The sequence below is a fragment of the Danio rerio genome, chromosome 23 (assembly GCF_052040795.2).
Source record: "Danio rerio strain M-AB ecotype USA chromosome 23, GRCz13ab, whole genome shotgun sequence".
Classification (NCBI taxonomy): domain Eukaryota; kingdom Metazoa; phylum Chordata; class Actinopteri; order Cypriniformes; family Danionidae; genus Danio; species Danio rerio.
The window spans coordinates 39,110,006-39,130,839 of NC_141043.1; the positions used below are offsets into that span (position 1 = coordinate 39,110,006).

Below are 20,834 nucleotides of genomic sequence, written 5' to 3' on the forward strand. Positions count from 1 at the left end.
GTTGAAACAACAACATGGCTGGACGCCTGTCCTAGAGGCACACCGGCCTGTAGGAACGAGGGGTCGTTCCAAGGGCTGAGGGCGCGGCGACACAGCGCAGTAACCGAGACCCGGTGTGTGCCCGCGTGCCATGCGCGTCTGGGGACCCGATCGTGAAGCCAGTGCTGAAGTGGTCTCATATGGAGCAACCCGAGCGGCGTGACGGCGGCTGCGGATGCCATATGCCCCAGGAGCCTCTGAAAGAACTTCAGTGGGACCACTAGTTTGCTGTCGAGCTCCCTCAGACAGTTCAGCAACAGGCGAGCGCGTTCCTCGGAGAGGTGCGCTACCATGGTGATCGAGTCCAGCTCCATCCCGAGAAAAGAAATCCTCTGCACGGGGGCGAGTTTGCTCTTTTCTCGGTTGACCTGAAGCCCCAGTAGGCGGAGATGCCGAAGCACCTCGTCCCTGTGCATAATCAATTGCTCCCGCGAGTGGGCTAAAATCAGCCAGTCGTCGAGATAATTGAGTATGCGAATGCCCGCGAGCCGAAGGGGCGCTAGGGCACCCTCCGCGAGTTTGGTGAAGACCCGCGGAGACAGAGAGAGCCCGAAGGGGAGGACCTTGTACTGCCACGCTCGACCCTCGAACGCAAACCGCAGAAATTGGCGGTGGCGTGGAAGAATGGAGACATGGAAATACGCGTCCTTCAGGTCTATGGCTGCAAACCAATCCCGAGGACGAACGCATTGGAGAATGCGCCTCTGCGTGAGCATTCTGAACGGCAGCTTGTGCAGACAGCGGTTCAAAACGCGCAGATCTAGGATTGGCCGTGACCCACCGCTCTTTTTGGGTACGATGAAGTATGGGCTGTAAAACCCACTCTCCATCTCGGCTGGAGGAACCGGCTCGATTGCACCCTTCGCCAGGAGGGCAGCAATCTCCTCTCGCAAGACAGGGGCGGACAGGGGGTTGACCCTGGAGAAATACACGCCCGTAAACTTGGGGGGCCGTTTCGCGAACTGAATCGCGTAACCGAGTCTGATTGTGCGTATGAGCCACCGCGAGGGGCTGGCCCGCGCTAACCAGGCAGGCAGAGCCCTCGCTAATGGAGTCATCGCTACAATCGCTGACGTACCAGCGGTGGGGCAGCGCGGAGTGGGTGTGCTGATCCGGGAAGCACGAGGGTCCCGCGGAAAAGCTGGAGGAGAGCGATTCGCTCTGGCTCCGCACCCTGACTCCGGAGAGGGGGCTGGAGGGCTGAGGGAAGGGAGACCGTCCCCCCAGCGCTCGTGAGCCACTGGCGAAGCACGTAGAGTCTGCGAGCCGGAAGGCAGCGCGTCCCGGACTGGCAGAACTCGTGCAGTCACATCCGGGGAAGGGAAAAAGTGCTCTTTTACTGATGTTTTGGTGGCACTGAAAAGTACCGTTGTTATCGGGGCCCCGCCCTCCAGCGGGGAAAGAGCAAGTTTCCTCTTCTCCGGATGGCCTGTCTCAGGGACGCTTCGCGGTCCGTTTACCGGACTTAACGGCGCCCTGGGCAGGAGGGGCTGCCTGCTTTCGAGGTGAACGCCGCGCCCGCTTGGCCGGAGGCGCAGGCGGGGGCGGGGCAGCACTCGTTGGCGGGCGCCCTCGGCGAGGAACAGCGGAGGTGGATGGCTCGGCGGGCGGAGCGGGCTTACGGCCACGCCGATAGATGACATTGCCCATCGCATCCGACTGCTCTTTCACCGCCTTGAATTCCTGGGTGAATTCACCGACGGTGTCGCCGAACAGGCCAGCCTGGGATATGGGCGAGTCAAGAAAGCGAACTTTGTCAACGTCGCGCATATCGGCCAGGTTTAGCCAGAGGTGGCGTTCCTGAACCACAAGTGTGGACATCGTCCTCCCCAGCGCACACGCGGCGGACTTAGTAGTCCGAAGAGCATAGTCGGTCGCGGTGCGCAGCTCATGTAATAAGCTTGGGTTGGACCCGCCCTCGTGCAGCTCGGCCAGCGCCTGCGCTTGGTAGCGCTGGTAGGTGGCCATCGCGTGCAAAGCAGAAGCAGCCTGGCCCGCAGCCTTATAAGCTCTGGCTCCGAGGGAGGCAGACAACCTACAGGCTTTGGACGGGAGGCGGGGCAAACCCCGCCACGTAGAGGCGCCGCGCGGACAAAGATTGACCGCGATAGCGCGCTCCACTGACGGGATCGCCTCATACCCCCTGGCAGCTCCGCCGTCAAGGGCGGTGAGGGCGGAGGCACTCGCAGCACGGGCAGAGAAAGGTGCCCTCCAGGACTGCGTGAGCCTACTGTGCACTTCCGGGAAGAAGGGGACGAGAGGCTTCGAAGGCTTCGCCTTCTGGTCCTCTACGTAGCACCCATCTAGTCGGTCCGGCCGCGGAGCTGGGGGATAAACCATCTCCAACCCCACGGCCGAAGCAGCCCGGGAAAGCACGGCTAACATGTCCGCTTCAGGATCCGATTTGACAGCGCTCACCTGCCCGGAGGGGGCGAGCGGGTCCGGATCTTCGTCGGACAGTGAAAGCCCACCCTCCGATGCCGCGGAGGACATCTGATCTCCGGTGTCAGCGAGTGTGAGAGCTACCATCTGGTTAGACGGATCACTCTCACCACCCGAAGCTTGGATGGAGCGCCGTGAGGAGCGAGAGGTCCGCGAGCCCGTGGGCGGCGGATTAGCTCCCGCTGAAACCCTCAGATCTGCCCGAGCGCCCGCTGCTTTTTTAGAACAGGAGGCAACTGGGGTGGCTCGCTCTCTTGCGAAAGTTAGCCGCGATCTTAGCTGTGCAACGGTCATGGCATCGCAATGACGACATGAACCGCCCGCGAGCACCGCATTAACATGCTGGACCCCCAAACATGCAATGCAGTGATCGTGTCCATCATCCGGAGACAGGAAACCCCCGCATCCAGAAACGCACAGTCGGAGCGCCATCCTGAAAAGGACGTGCTGCACGACTGTGTTGCTCTTTTAGGAAAGTTGCAACTATACGCACCGCTCTGGAGGACCGGACCCAAAGAACCGCAGGCAAGGGAGTAACCCAGCTCGACCGTCTGCCACCGCGAAGACCCACTCTGGACCGGGAGACACACTCGTTCGCTCTGAAGTGCTGATCAGCAAGAGGAACCCTCATCGACTCACTCAGAAAGGATCTGAAGCGAAAAGGATGGCGTCTGCTGGCTTCAGGTGTGCTTATATGCTGAGATGATTGCAGATGTCGCACACCTGCGCAAGCTTACGCTGCCAATTAATTTCATTCATTGGCCCGTTCAATACTCTCCAGATAAGCGGCTTCTGATCCGAATCCTCCCATTCATGGCACTGAAGTTCCCCAACCGAAGGGGAACTTATTTTTGTGCTACTTTTCCAATGCATTTTTATGTTCTTTCAGTCTTATTCTTTGACAATCTTTCAAAAAATAGTAATTATCAACTTTCTTTACATGTTGATCTCAACAAACATCTTATTAAGTTCTGTTAAAATTTTTTATGTATCTATTAGTGGTTTTTAAAAGGATACCGTACATACATGTTTATAATTTTGGTTTAGAAAAATACTATTTGTATGTATTATTTGCCATCATACGATAACATCAATTAAATGCGTGAGGCCAATATGAATTTTGTGTTTTGTTAATATTCAATATCGCAGAGTGACTTTCCCGCCTTTATCTAATAATATTTTATTGACATTCCTGTTTTGATTATGATCTTGTTTTTCCAGTGTCTAAATGTAATATAATATAAAGTACTCTGGACACCCCTTTAGTAAGGCGCTATTTAAACAATATTGATTGATTTGATTGATTGATTGATTGATTGATTGATTGATTGATTGATTGATTGATTGATTGATTAATTTTCCCACAAAAGCCTATAGTTAGATAGTTCACCATAGCAAGATTTATTCCTAAATGTTTACTACTTTAATCACAGAATGCTATTAAATGCGATCTGTAACTAGAGATACGACAGAAAGTAATATGTATTGTATAATTAACAATAAATGACAAACATCTTTTATAAATTCTGCATCTCTACTTAATGACACACTGTAAAAAATGCTGGCTTCCACATAATTCCTTCATGTTGCCACAACAGAAATTGATTAATTTAGCCTTATCAGTTATAAAAATTAAGACGGCTCGGTGGCTCAGTGGTTATCACTATCGCCTCACAGCAAGGAGGTTGCTGGTTCGAGCCCCGGCTGGGTCAGTCGGCATTTCTGTGTGGAGTTTGCATGTTCTCCTCATGTTTGTGTGGGTTTCCTTCACGTGCCCCGGTTTACTTCACAGTCTAAGACATGCGGTGCAGGTGAATTTAATTATTTGGCTGTAGTGTATGTGTGTGGATGTGAGAGTGTATGGGTGTTTCCCAGTACTGGTTTGCAGCTGCAAAGGCTTCCGCTGTGTAAAACATATGCTGGACAAGTTGGCGGTTCATTCCGCTGTGGCAACCTTTGGTAAATAAAGGAACTAAGCCGAAGAAAAATGAATGAAAGAATTATACAAATTTGAGTGGACTGAACAAAAATTTACGTTTTCCCCAAAAAACCTTAAGAATTGTGCTGTTTCAACTCATTTTAAATAATTAGTTTGAACAGGTGGCAAAAGTCATCATTTGAGTTCTTAATTATGAGAAATGTCTTATGTGTGTATGTGTGCGTGTTTGTGTGTGCGTGTGTGTGTGTGGAAAGAGGTTTCTTAAGGTCTCATTGTGTGGATCTGAGCAGAGCTTGTGTGCTTCTGTTATGGAAAGAGTGCACAGTTTATTTCTCTCAAAGACTATGTGTTCAGGTGCAAGTGTTTTTATGCGACAGTGAGAAAGCGACTGTACGAATGTGTGTTTTGGAAAGCCCAAACGTCTTTCCTGGCCAGAGTGCGGCCCCCCTAGTGCCCCCCAGTGCCCGGACTCCGCCACTGAATCCTCTCAGCTTGCTCTCTGTGTTCATGCCCAATTCATGAGCACAATTTTTCCCTTACTTTTTGCCCTGATTCACAAACCACAGCACTTCCAAAAAGCACTGAATTCTTTGGCTCAGCTCATTTTTCAAAAGCCACATTTAAACAGCGAGCCGCCAGCACCACCCACTCATAAAAATCACTCGAGGGAGAAGGCACAAAAACTGGAGAGGGACAGCCCAGCATTCACTACTAATCAACACGGGGGACAACTTATTGAAAAGTGCATGTAGGGAAACATGGGATGGGATTGATATTCACTGGGGAAAGAAAGAAAGAAAGAAAGAAAGAAAGAAAGAAAGAAAGAAAGAAAGAAAGAAAGAAAGAAAGAAAGAAAGAAAGAAAGAAAGACCAAACAAATGAAAGAAAGGCAGAAAGAGCGACGAAAGAAAAAGATAGAAAGAAAAAAAATGAAACAAAGAAATATTGATAGGTTGAGAAAAGACAGAAAGAAAGAGAACAAAAGTAAGAAAAGAAAAATAGAAAGAGAAAAAAAAATAAAGAAAAAGGTAGAGCAAAGGAAAGAAAGACAGAAAGACAAAGAACAAATGAAACAAAGATTAATAAAATAAAGAAAAAAGAAAGATAAAGAAAGAATGATCAAATGAATGAATAAAAGATACAGAGAATGGACAAAAGAAATATAGAAGAAATGAAAAACATATAAAAATAGAAAGAACAAATGAAATAAAGAAATAATGAATGAAAGATTGATAGATTGAAAAACAAAGACAGAAAGAAAAAGTAAGAAAGATAGAAAGATAAAGAAAAAAAAGAAATGATAGAAAGATTGATACATTTAAAGAAAGGTTGATAGATTGAAAGAAAGAAAGAAAGACAGACAGACAGACAGACAGACAGACAGACAGACAGACAGACAGACAGACAGACAGACAGACAGACAGACAGACAGACAGACAGACAGACAGATAGATAGATAGATAGATAGATAGATAGATAGATAGATAGATAGATAGATAGATAGATAGATAGATAGATAAAAAAGGAAAGAAAGAAAGATAAAGAAAGAAAGAACGAAAGGAAAAACAAAAGGAAGGAAGAAAGGACGGATGGACAGATAGAGAAAAAAAGAAAGATGAAAGAACGAACAAATGAAAGAAAGAAAGAAAAAAAAGAATGAAAGAAAGGCTTTGTTTTCCAGTACAAATATCCAAACATCCTTAAATCTGGACAATGTAAAAATATCAGAAATTCATTTTTCAGAATTTGAGAATGTTGTGGCTTCTGAAATGTTGACATAAGAAATATTTATCATAAGCCTGAAAATAGCCTTTAAACAATATAAAAGGATCTAAACATGAAACTAAATAAACATGAAAATAAATAGTTTATTTTTATTTGTGTAAATATTAATTAAGGGTCAGAGGGGGTTTCAAAGATCAAAACAATCATAGTGCACTAAAAGTCCATCTGAAGACAGAAGAAAACCACTAAAATATTGTTTTTTCTTACATAAATATATGTTACGCTGAACTTTGACCCTTATTTTGAGATTTCATTTTCAGAAATTCTTTTATAAAATATTACAGAAGAGACTTTACAGCTGTTGGGACAGAACTATGTGCATGTACTGTATAGTGTGTCCACAGTCATATTGTGGTGATATAAACACAATAAGTCTCTTTTTTTTTTTTTTTTGACGTTAAAGTAGGATCCAAATCACTCCTATTTTGAGGCCAACTGTAACTTGACGTAGGAGCATGATTTCCCTGTCCACAGAATTGATTGACCGCAGCGTATTAACATGTCTCCATAGTAACGCATATAATCATATCTACAAGACAAGACGTGTGCAAAGCAACTGGAATTAAAAGATCTGTTCAGCTCTCTGTGATAATCAATCATCATCAAATGTGATCAAGTGATCAATGTGATCAATGTGAGTTTTACAAGTTTAAAACATGTTTAAAACAGTGCATGTTTGTAATAAATTACAGCGATTTTACCGACTTTATCATTAGCCGCATGTCACTACAATTATAAAAGAAGATGATTTAATTATGGTTTGTGGACGTTAAATCAGGTTTATTTTGTACATTAACTGGCAGATATCCATACAGCAGTGCATAATAATGTGTATCCTGTCACATTTGCCATGCAAAAACAATGCAATGTAAAATGCACGGTGTGTGAGTGTGTGTGTGTGTGAACTTTGTAACAACATTGTGTGTGACTCATCGTTGCAGAAAGGCTTGAATTAACTCCTGCACAAATTCATCAAATAATCATTGGGAAAGTTCTTACTTCTCACAAACGTTATGTGAGATCTGCTTCCTTCATGCCTGTCACTGTGCTTTTTATCTGATGCAGGCGAGGCGGAGATTGAGGCACAATATGATCGGTGGGTGGGGAGAACCAGCATTAAAGGCACAGGCCACAAAACAGCTACATGGTGTTCAAAGCAAACACATCCAACGTTCTGAAAGGTATAATAAATAATCTGATGGGTGTTTTGGGCTGAAACTTTACAGACACATTCTGTCAAATAGGTGCCCTTTAAAATGTTTAACTTGATGCAGAAAATAAAATAGGACATCTCTTATTTGACCCACAAACCCAAAATTACAACTGCTTCAGTTTATTTCCTTATTTTGTACATGTTGTGCACTTGAATCATTATCAATGAACAATTTACAGAGTTTGGTTTAATTTTGGACCTTTTTTATACAGGAAAATTGTCATAAGAATCAATAAAAGATCGAACAGAAACGTAATCAAATCAAGCAGAACATTTTTTTTTTACAAACAAGCTTTCACATTTTCTTTAGGATCTTTGACTTTCAGTTGCTCTCATCTTCTCCTCTGGATCCTGCACTGGGCCTCAGGTCTGTGAGAGGCTGACTGCAGACTGGCAGCACAAACAGAGAAGCTCTTTCTTGTGGAGTTTGGGAGATTTAAATCATATGGAATAGCCTGGAAACACCACAAACGTCTGGACACCTTTCAAAATCGGAGCAGACAAGAGCACTCTCTTTCTCCCTCCCTCCGCTTCTCTCCTCCTGCCTCAACCAAACTTTTTCCTGACCACTTTATTATTTTCCTCTCTCCTCTTGACTACTTTTCTCCAAGTTCTTTCACATCACCCCATCGTTTTCTCCACATCATTTAGTCTCCACCTTCATCTTAAAGGCAAGCACTTATTGACTGCCATCCTATTGTTTTTTAGCTGATATGAAATACTCTTAGGCTGCTGTTTGTGAGATGTTAGGTGTGTTTAATTTGATAAATTAATCTGCTTTCAGATCCTCTTGTGTGCCTAATCTGGGTGTCGCATTTGATGAGCCGTTGAAACTGGAAAAACACATCAGTTCTGTTATTGGTTCCAGTTTGATCAACTCTGTTTGCTGTTCAAAGTCAAACATTTTTTTAAATCTCACTACACTAGATATGGCTGTCCATGCTTTTATCACCACACTGCTAATTTCTTGCCTACAATTGGTTCAAAATGCTGCTGCTAGATTCATTCAAAATATTCTGAGAGGCCTTCATTGGCTTAACTTGAACTTAATTAACATCTCGTTATCATTTATTCACGTCATTCCACATCTTCTTTTCACATTGAACAATGTACCAGTCATATATTACTGTACATTGATGTATAATGATAAACTGTCATGATTTGATGCATGTCATGATACTGACACGATGATAGAATTTAAGTTGCGGGATTAATTGTACCTATAAAAGCAGTATGCTGAGGTTGGCATTAAACTAATTCTAATTTCTATCACACATCATCGTTTACATCATGATACATATTGTCACATTTTTATGTAGTAATATCGAAATATTGCTATATATTTTTAGACCATATATTAGGGATACGCCATAATTAAAATTCACGTCTAAAACTTCTTAGGATGCACTCACACTATGGTATCCGAACCATGTCCAGGCCCGTTTCTCAGTTCATTTGAGAAGTGTGAATGTGCTGAATCGGGCTCAAACACGGTTCACTTGGCCGGCCCTGGCTCGGTTGGAAGAGGTGGGCCTGAGCGCGGTTCACTTGGGCTTTGGCACGGTATGCTTGTGTGTGAGTGAAAATACACGCCAAAGCCCGAAACTGAAAGCGAGAAGTGACTTTTAAGGGACTGTTTCATATGGATTTATTAATCATTCTTACTGTTCAATGAACGCAAACTGCCGTAGTTTATTAAAGACGCAAACCCCTCACTGCATGACAGCTGCACACCTTCAACAAACATCCTCATTCCTGCAGCACGAGGACTTTATGATTGTTTATGAGCGTCAAAAGTGGCGGATCTGTTTGGCAAAATATCTGACTGCGTGTCACCGCATCCCTAAAGACTGTTTGGCGAAATATTTGACTGCATGTCACTGCATATCAAACGACTGAAACGATATAACTAGAGAAATCTCCACTGTGTTGAGCGAGAGCGCTCACTGACTAGCGCAGCATCGATGACGTAAGCGTGCCCAGGCCCGATTGTAATGGCCGTCGGGGGGAGACGGGAGGGGGGACAAGCGAGACAAGTTTTTCTATGAAGCCCAGGGTAAAAAAATCTGAGTGTTATTCTGTATGATGGCTTGAGTTTTGACAAACAGATAAATGTAGTGGTCAAATTCTGCTTCTTAAAGCTTCGACTTAAATTTTTTTTTTTTTTGTTTTTTTTAAATAATCCATGCTTTCATTACCACTAGATTGGACTATTGTAACTCATTATACTTTGGGATTAGTCAGAAAAGCTTATCCCGGTTACAATTAGTTCAAAATGCTGCTGGAAGGCTTTTAACAAGTACCAAGAAACATGACCACATTACACCAGTTTCAGCTCTTTGAACTGTCTGCTTGTGCACTATCGAGTCACTTTTTAAATGCCAAATGCCTTTCTTGGTTTTTAAAACTCTATATGGCCTGGCATCCTCTTTTCTGTCAGACATGTTAATTGAGCATCAGCCTGGTCAGTGTCTTCGTTCGTCAAACCAGAGACTGTTATGCATCCCTAAGTCGACCGTGCCTTCGCAGTAGCTGATCCTATGTTGTGGAACGCTCTGCTCCTCTGTATTATCTGTTTCAACCCTGTCTGTTTTTAAATCTAGGTTGAAAACTTACCTCTTTGATTTGCCATTTTATCAGTGAAAATGGTCTATTTTAGCTATAATTTTATAATTATAATTATATATATATATATATATATATATATATATATATATATATATATATATATATATATATATATATATTTGTTTTTTCTCTGTTGTGATTTGTACTGTGCAGCACATTGTTCAACCTCTGGTTGTGTTAAATAGTGCTATATAAATAACATTGACATTGACATTGGTGTTAATGACAGCATATCCTAAAAGGGGCCTTCGTGATCAAATCCTTCTTTTGAGCTCAACCTGTTTCACAAAACTGATGCAGTCACAAGTGTTATGAGTATAGTACTGAAGTCATGCTTAAAATGAACGTGAGTAAATGTGTGGTTTTTCATGTATGTGGTGGAAGAGTTTGGACTCGCTGAACTGTTTTACAATTTATAATTTCACAAATGCTTAACTTATATATATATTTCCTCCTGCAGGCACATACAAGTGAACACGGAGCCGTGACGCAGATTGGTGAAGTTTGCCAACATTGTGACACAGGCTGTTGAAGCACACAACTGGCCCGACCAGCCTTTGGCAACCAACTGTCACCATGGCAACCAATCGGGAACGGCAGGTGGGTCACATGACAGGCTTCCCACCTGCTGTCTACCCCTTTGCCTTCAATTCCATGAGGAGCCACTCCCCTTTCGACCTGCTGGCCAATAGCAATCTATTTGGGCGATTTGGGGCGGACCTTCCCAAAGAAATGGCAGCTCTGTGTGAGTATTCAACCTTTTTGCATTCCTTTAATTAAAGTAAAACTGTGCTCTGGGTGGAATAATGGAGTAATGTTCTTACCAATGCTGCTACTGCTATGATCTTGTTACGTATGCAACAGAATGCATTATGAATCAATAAATATTTTAAGTAGCATCTTGGATTACCTGCAGCAGTGGGGGAAGAGAGACCACTCAAAAATTCTTTCTCTGGATTTTCTGAATTTATTAGGTATGGGTTAGTGTGTTGAGGTGTTTTATTTGATAAAGATCTGATAACCTAACTGCAAAAAAAAAAAAAAGGCTGACTACATTTTTATTTCACCATTTGGAGAAATGTCATCAGTAGTTTACAGAATAACATAATAAATGTGTTCTGCTCAACACATAACTGTATTGTCATTTAGAGCATTTTAGGCATACAGAAATTCCAGACATACAGATACAGTGCTCAGCATATATGAGTACACCCCCCACAAATCTCTCATTTAAATTAATGTTTTCCATAGGATAATTTACAACATTATATTTGTGCATATACATTAGTTTAGTCAGTACCGAAACCAAATCTGGAGCTTATCTAACAAAATGACTTACAATAATGATTCAAAAATTAGTAGCCCAAATGTATATGTTAGGGGAAAATACTTAATAAAGTTTTCAAAAATAGCAAAAATCGAGAGAAACAAAAAAATCTAAAAATTTTGTAGCTTTTTGCTATATTTTGCTGGTGACTAAAATATTATTTAAATAAATATATCTGTTTAGTGAATCTGTTTTGTTTAAATGCTACAATATATATTACCCATATTCACTGAGAAATGAATAAAAATATTCATTTTCAAAATGGTGTTTAACTGAGCGCTGTATTGATTTTTTTTTAGACCACACAGTACCAATGTTTTAGCTTACTAATATAGCATTTGTTGCTCTGCTAATTTTCATAATACCAATTTTCTGACAGTAATTTAGTAGTAAACAAATAAAGCATTTGTTATTCTGCCAACGTTATGATATAACATATGGATGAAATAAAAGTCTACCATATTATGCTCTATAGTTTATTTTGTGTCAAACTCCATTGTCTTAAAATATATTTTTAATGGCAATAATTTTCCGTCATTTGGATGAGCACGCTCCAGAATCAGAATCAGAATCGGTTTTATTGCCGTGTGCTTTACACACACAAGGTTTTTGTTTTGGCTCCAGAAGCTTCCAGTGTACATAAAGTGACAAGTGACAACACAAAAATGAATATGAGAAAAGACTACAAACATTAGACAGATGCAATTAGTAAAAGACAGAGATGAAATTAGACAAAAGAGCTCTGGATGATGACTTATATGCACAGATTTGTTATAAATGTACAAGTTATAAGGATGCTGTGTACAAATGCACATAAGAAAGCATTGCACGTTTATTGCACAGTAAGGGAATATTTAACTGTTCATGATGTAGATGGCCTGAAAAAAGAAAGATTCAGCACAGGGATGCAGACAGCAATAAGAATAACTGCATTTAGAGTAAATACAGTGTTTATATTTTGCATTTTATTTAACATTACATTTTTGATAAGTATTTTGTATTTCATTAGTGTTCATTGAATGTTTCTGCATTCATAATCAAACAATTTCCCTGAATTTTAGTTAAAGTAAAAAAAAAAAACATATTATAGAGTTTTTTTTATAATAAAATATTAAATTTTTTAATTAATTAAAATCACAGAAAAGTACAATACCATGATATATATTGTATGATATCATGATATACATAATACCCCATATAATGCTTAAGTAATTTGAAGTGTCTTGTTTTATTTAAGTGTAAATATGTTCAGAGATTCATTGATTTATTTACTTTCTATGGCTATGCCTGCAGGCATCAAGACTATCTTAGTTTTCCTCACCATTGCCATTTTTTACAGTTGGAAGTAAGAGTTATTAATTAGTTAATTAATTAATTAGGATAATTAATTAATTATTACCCCCCCAGTATATATATATATATATATATATATATATATATATATATATATATATATATATATATATATATATATATATATATATATGAATGTACCCTATAAAACCCAATACGTTAAGTTAACTCAAACAATTTTGATTGCAACAAATCATTTAAGTTCAAAAGCTAATCCTAATGAGTAATGTTAACTTACTCCATTTAAGTTAAAGTAATGATTAGGGCCAGATAGAATCTGCTGACATTTTTTGCTATTTCTGTGCAGAACTTTGATTTTGGGAAAATCATAACTTAAACCTTAATATAGGAAATAAAAAGTAACCCTTTAACTTGTATTTAATTTTTACAATGCAAATTCTATTAGATCCACTTTATTTGGTAAACAAAGCAAGTCTCATATAATATATCTACTAAAAGACGGAAAATATTACTTAAAAAAATGTATTGTAAATAAATCATATAAATATTTTCATATTAGTCAATAATATTACCGGAAATAATTTAAAAACTGAATAAGTATGAATTTACACACATTTACACAAGTAAATTAACAGAATCAATGATGAGCTAAAAATCAGCAGAATTCAGCGCACACAGATTTTAATTGCATCTGTCGGGGCTAGTAATGAGGTATTTAATTAACTCATTACCTTCAACACTTCAGAGTTTAAAACTCTTTTTTAATGAGTAGAATTATCTTTCAGTACATTTTGAGGTAATTACACTTATTTCATTTGATAAAGTTGACTGTTGAGTTTTATTTTTGTCATTTTGCTCAGCCCTTATAGTATAAAACAAAACAAACATTAAAATTTGACTCAAACCCATACCTAAAAATCCAGGCAACCTGAGAAATTTCAAGTATCATTTTCCCATAGCTGTATAAACAGATTTAAGAGTGATGTTGCTTTCATTGCAATCATCAGACTAGAACTGTGGGATTATGGGATATGTGCAGTATGCTTTGCATGGATGCTGCACATTTTGCTTGCAGTGTGTGAATTATACATGACATGAGTAGAATACATTTGCTTGTAGCTTGTTTGGCTGCAAGTGGAAATTGACAAATGCAGTGTTCCTGAATCTTTCAAGTTTTTGCTAGTTTGCTAGTTTTATTCCCCGGAGAAACAAAGAGAGGCTTTTTCAAGAGAAACTGTCCAGCATTTTACATCTAGTGTCACAGGGGGCGCTGTTTTACATCTTACCTCAGAAGATCAGTGTGTATGAGAGAGGACAGAGAAACAACACATGGCTGAGACCAGGGAGAGAAGAAAAGAGCCATTTAACACATATTTCATCCTGCATAAATACTTTTGCTCAGCTTAATACGTCAGCTTTCTGCATTTTATTACATTCCAGTAAAATAGCAGCTTTCTCAAACCAGCTGCAAGAGTTTTCCAACAAAAGATATTCACCTTTATTTCTTAGCTGAGATGTAGTACACTCACTGACTCTTTAGATCCAGACTGTGTTGCAAGAATGTGAGCAGTCTGTGGATTTTTCTTGTTTAGACAGTAGCTTAGGGGAAAACACAAACCACAGACATCTGAAATCTCATCTCCAGTCCTGAGGGGAGAATCTGTGATGGGTTTGGATGGCAACAACAAAGCAGAAGTCTATGCATTCCCCCCCTCCTCAAAACACACGCACACACACACACACACACACACACACACACACACACGCACACGCACACGCACACACACACACTACTCGCCTTCTCCTGCTGTGCCTCTTTTACTCCTCTGCAAGTCTGAACAACACTCCAGTCTTTTAGATGTCAATCAGTACACCCCCCCTCCCCTTCACAGCTGCCCATCTAATCCAGTAGGTGTTCACGGGGAGAGGGAGAAGGAGAGCGTGAGGGAGGGCTGATGGAGCACCTGGAGATGAAATCCTGGTGCGCTGGAATCCATGAACACACCCTGCTGCGAAAACACACAGACTGATACACAATAAACAAGCTGCCTCTGTCTCCTGGTCATGAAGATGAGGAACATTTTGTTTTCCGCCTGGCGTATGCAGACGGGTTGAATAGCAATTACCTGTCTGAAAACGACTTTGAAAATATTAGAATAATTAATGTTTGAATATTTGATGGAAATTTTTGATGGAGGCAGATGTTGATTAGCATTAGTTTTCATAGATATATACACTAGATATCGCATATGGACACTGAGCATGCGTCAAAAGCTCCGCCACATTTGTACAGTGCTCCCAGGAAAAAAAGTCATTCGAATTCACTAGTCATGAGTAGAGCCTATGTGAAGATGCTGGACTTTAGCGCTGTGTATGGGTTTAGTAATGACCACACAAGAAGCATAAAGGCATGACATTTCATAGGTAAAATTTAGTTTTTAACGTTTTTGTATGTTACGAACTATTGCTCAACAATTATTGATAATAATACAGTCACTTACTGCACCGACTATAATGCAAAATAGCGCCAACTTGCACTAAATACTAGGCTTATGCTATTTTTGTTGATCAGCAAATAATGTAAATGAAATATGACAACAAGATGCTGAGGTGCCAGAAACTTGTATTATTGTCGACTAAGTGAATGAGTCGTTCATAACGAGGATTCCTTCAAAAATAAATCACTCCCTCCATCAGTATGAGAAATGAAAGCAGGATATGGGGTGTGTTTCAGAACATGGACTAGATTAAATTTAACAGGGAGGGAGGATAATACAAGTTTCATGCACACAAACACATGCTCTTTGTCGGCAATGCCCGTGTCATCACTTATTCTTCAACGTAGAAAAGTGATGTACAATTATAATTTTCGTATTTTTAAAACCAAATATTTGCATACTGACCACCGGGGAAAACTCCAGATCATAGATATGCATAAATGTTCTTGGCTCCGGATGGCCAGTACTCCACTGCACCTTGATCCCACATTCATTTCAAAGGAGCCCTACCCTGTACTAAAATGGTGGCTCTATTGACGCACTCCATCCAACAGACAACTACAGTGTAGGGAAAAGCTGATATGAATATCTGTTATCAAGTGTTGATCAGGGGCGTTACTAGACATAAAGATCTACTGGGGCACAGCTCCCTCTCAAAAAAAAAAAAAAAAAAAAAAATTATATATATATATATATATATATATATATATATATATATATATATATATATATATATATATATATATATATATATATATATATATATATATATATATATATATCTCCTCTTTGATTTTTCTTTTCTTTTTTAATTATTTACCAAATTATGTTTAACTAAGAAAGTAAATTTGCACAGTATGTCAGATAATATTTTTTTTCTTCTGGAGAAAGTCTTATTTGTTTTATTTCGGCTAGAATACAAGCAGTTTTAAATTAAAAAAAACATTTTAAGGTCAATATTGTTAGCCCCTTTAAGTTTGATTTTTTGCGATAATCTACTGAACAAACAGTCGTTACACAATAACTTGCCTAATTACCCTAACCTGCCTAGAAAAATATCTAGTCAAATTTTATTTACTGTAATCATGGCAAAGATAAAATAAATCAATTATTATAAACGAGCTAGTAAAACTTATGTTTAAATGTTTTGGAAAAATCTTCTCTCCATTTAACAGAATTTGAGGATTTTTTTTTTAAATAAAACAAAATAAATAAATATTATTATGAATAAATAAATAAATAAATAAATAAATAACAGAATTATTGTTATTATACAATTATTATTCTAAATAAATAACAGAAATGAATCCTAAATATAACTGGAAAACAACCTAAAGACACAACTGGAGTGATGCTATGATAATGAAAGAAATCTTTTGGATGAATATTAATTTTATTAGAATGAGATTCTATAGACAATTCTATAGAATACAAAAAAAGATGTTTTATAGAATTATTTGTTGTGTGTTGTCTTAGACCGGACTCATGGCTGAGAATTAGCTTTATTAAGATTTACCTCCCTGACTCATCATCCCTCCTTTTTGCTTCTTACAAAAAATCTATCTACTTGCAAAACTCACTGCGTGCCGACACCTCCACAAACAACTGTTACGGCGGTTTCAAAAAGCTTGAGCGGCGTGTGAGCTGCGCGGCTATTTTTTCTTCATGCATGTTCAAAACCCGGGAGCAGAGCATCAGCGTCATACAGGACCGGTGCGTGAGGCGCGCGGGTATGTTTTTTTTCAGCGCACATGCTCAGTTTGCGTTTTTCTAATCTACATTGCTTTCACTAGCACTGGTTCGGTTGCACATCGAGAAAAATGTCTTTGTTACGGGATCACCTTAATAAACACGCTTGCATATAAAGTATATTGTATCTCAGAGCATTTACTGGGGCACATGAAAAAATAATGATATATAATAAGATAGTTATTGTGTGTTTTCTTCGGGTGCTTTGAAAGCAGCAGCAGATAGTTCACCTCAGATGTTAAAAATAATATGAATTGGTTAAAATGGAACTTCAGCGCTAAGCAACACATATCAGTGATTCAGCATCTACATTTAATAATGGTTAAGAGAGATAATATGTAAATAGATTATAAACCTTACCATTTTGGTTTATTCTCAAAACACACCTTTAACTCATTAAGAGTATAAGCTCAACCCTGTTAGATTTTTCCGTCCTTAAAATAGCAAAAGTAGATTCTGACACGCCCTTAATGCTTTTGCGCCCTGCGCTTTGTGAATGGATCGTCAAAATAGAGCCCATCATGTGGAACTCTGAATCTGCATCTCATTTTGGAGTCTGCTACTGTCCACCAGAGGTTGCATTTCGGAGAGATATACTTTAAAAGACTCTCTGACTGAATAATGAAATACATTGTTTTCCACAAAGGCAACCCGGGGTGCTGAAATATAATTTGTTAAATTGGCATTCAGTGGGTTAAAAGAACTGAAACAAAGTCAGACGTTCCGGCACGTAAAACACATTTTCAAAGCAGAATATCTGACTTCAGCATTGTTTTTCAGATTAACAAGAATGTTTACTTGGCATGCTTCTTAAATATCTGCAAACATATTCTGATATTTTTATGTTTTAGAAGAGTCAAAACCTTACATACAGCACCTGTACTGGTTCAATAAAGTCCCGCCCTATTTTTCCTTCTCCTGAAACTGATGAATTGATTAGTTCCAAAAAACGACTTCACGTTGACTTTTAAACTGGAAAAAATGTGTGCTTTCCTCTGGCTGTATGCATATCCAAAAGCGCAACAGGCCCTCTAAAATGCCAGGAATTGGGTGAGAGTCGAGCCCACAGAGGCCCTAATTTGCTTTCGGGGACGCCGTTTGACATTCTTTTTAGACAGGCATGTCACAAGTTGTTTTACTGGGCCATTCTCATCCCTGGCTCTGAGACGAGGGGAAACAAAGGCGCACCAGCAATCAGCCTGTGCTGTTTTTGCTTTTTTTGCAGGAGTTGGTTTAACAGGCCTCTTCATTGTTGTCAAAGCGGTCTGTCGGCTAGACTGCAAAAATTCCCAGCTCATAAAGGCCCAACATACTGAAGGCCCTGTGTTTGAGTGCGCCTGCATCGTTAGTCCTGCATTCTTCGCTGGACCGGTGTGTATAATTTCCCAGAGAAACGCAGTCTTGCTTTGGACAACTTTCCTAAAGGTGTGTTCAAGCAGATTTACTGACAGGTTCAAGCAGCTTCCAGAGATGTGCACTTGGCACAGAACTCTTAGAAATACTCCGTTCACACTTTGACAGCTGACACTATTATTTATTTCTCTCTCTTTTTTTGTTGTTGAAAGGGATTTTTATTTGACACCTATCAATTTTAATTTATATTTATTGTAGAAACTCTGTGATGAATGTGAGGGATGTGTTTAACCAGCGGCGGTTTTGGACCACAGTATTTTGGGGTTACATTCTGAATCATTTCATCATGTAATTTTACATATCAACTTGAAATCTCTACAAGTGAACAAATAAAAAGTAACATTTTTAGTTTATTAAGCCAGTTCTTAATTCAGAATCTTAAAAATGCAAATATAATGTGAATAATTTTTTTAAAGTTTTGATTTGTCTTTTGCAAAACTTTTATTTAGTTTTATTATTTTTTATTATTTTAGATTAGTTCATTTTAGTTAATTTTAGTTTATTAGTGTTTTTATTTATATATAGCATATAGCATTACAAGCCTGATATCTAAAAAAAATATGAAATCAAAAAAATTGTTTTGATTCTGCTTAGCAGTCTTTTGCAACCCTTAAAAAGGCAAACATAAAAACTAAGAAAATGAGTAAAATTAAAAACTCTGCAGCAATTATTTTATTTATTTTATTTTTCAGTCCATTGTAAGTCTTAAAAATACAAATATAATATGAAGAAATAAATGTTTAGCAATGTTTAGTCTTTTGCGAAACTTTAAAAAATGCAATAACAAAAATATAAAAAATAAGAAAATAAATAGAATTAAAACTAGGCAAAACATGTGCAAAAGCAATTATTTTATTTTATTTTATTTAGTTTTTTTATTTATTTATTTTTTATTTAATTACATTTTTTTAAACTGACAGCTTTATACATTTTATACATTTATTACATTTTTATTGCATAACATAGCATTACAATTCCAAACAAATCTGCATTGCAAATCTTAAACTTACAAATATAAAAAAATAATAAAACAATTAAAATGTGCAACAGTAATTATTATTAATTTAATTTAATTTAATTTTAATTTATGTAATTTTACATAATTTTATTTCATTTTTATTTAAAAAAATGAAATAAATAAATAATAATAAACAAATAAAACTGACAGCTTTATACACTTTATACATATTACATCTTATTGTATATTATAGCATTACTGTGAAAACTGTAAAATCTTGCATCTTAAAAATGCAAATATAATGTTAAAAAAGCATGTTTTGATTATGTTGAGCTGTCTTTTGCAAAACTGAAAAATGCAAAAAAAGAAAAAGAAAAAGAAAAATGAGAAAATAAATTAAATAAAAAAACTCAGCAAAACATGTGCAGCAGTGGCAATTATTATTATTATTTTATTTTATTTCACAGTCCATTGCAAGCCTTAAAAACGGAAATATAATAAAACACTAAAACTGGGCCACACAGCAAAATTCTGGAGCAGCTTTTTATTTTATTGCTTTCCGTTACATTTCATCAGATTGCACTGAAAAACTTTTATATTATACATTTATTATATGCAAAAATAATAAAGCTGCCACATAGACTTCTGCTGAGTGTGCCAGTTTTATTATTTCATTTCACTTCACTGCACTGCATTGCAAAACTTACAAAACTGTCAATTGTTCTTGTCAGCATTTTGTCATGCTAATAACAGTGTGTGCAGTTCGTCAGGGTCAGTGTCAGGTATCCGCTTGGTGTCAAGTGAAACCAGCCTAATTATACAGGTCTTCCCTAAGATTAATTAGGTGTCTAGTCATGCAGGAACGCACTAACTACTCACTTCTGAAAATACAATATTATATCAATAATACAATAATAACATCAAAATGTCAAGACGTGATTATGGTCAAGCAGGAGCTTTAAAACACATATGTAATTGCAGAGTTTAACCATTATAGCAGGGGTCTCAAACTCAATTTACCTGGGGCCGCAGGAGGCAAAGTCTGGGTGAGGCTGGGCCGCATAAGGGATTTCACAAAAAAAAAGTCCTCAAATGTCATTATTAACAGTTTTAATTATTTCTTCTCAACATGAAGTGTCCTGAACATTAATAGAACATTGAGTGAAGATTATGAACAGTTCTTCTGAACATGGCATCTTTTGCCTACTTCTTGCTGCCAGAGACTTGACAGCGCTTCTTCTCACAAATCTGAACCACATTTGGCTTTAGAGCGGAAGCAGTTGAGACCCTCAGTATGGCTTGAAGATGATCATCATTAAGTCTAGACCTGTACTTTGACTTATTGAAGTCCTAGGGAAAAAAGTGGGGGAACTCACTCAAAACTTCCATTCCCTCACCTAAAAAAAAGGCGTATATATGTATAAATAAAACACCCCCACCCCACTCCAGTCACATCAGTCTGTACCAGTCTGTATCTACCTATAATATATATAAGATGCAGGCTGTTGCTAGGTAGGTGGCAGGCTGCA

General features: G+C 38.6%; 1 protein-coding gene across 19 annotated transcripts in view; it reads left to right on the forward strand.

Annotated features, from left to right (window-relative positions):
* Positions 1-20,834, forward strand: part of rarga (retinoic acid receptor gamma a) — a 174,832-nt gene that overhangs the window by 84,581 nt on the left and 69,417 nt on the right. For all 19 annotated transcript variants that reach the window (XM_087305066.1, XM_087305075.1, XM_087305077.1 and 16 more), the window contains one exon: positions 10,507-10,791. In XM_087305066.1, coding sequence (XP_087161192.1) covers positions 10,623-10,791 — 169 coding nt within the window. In that variant the 5' untranslated portion in view covers positions 10,507-10,622. The remainder of the gene's footprint in view (positions 1-10,506; positions 10,792-20,834) is intronic.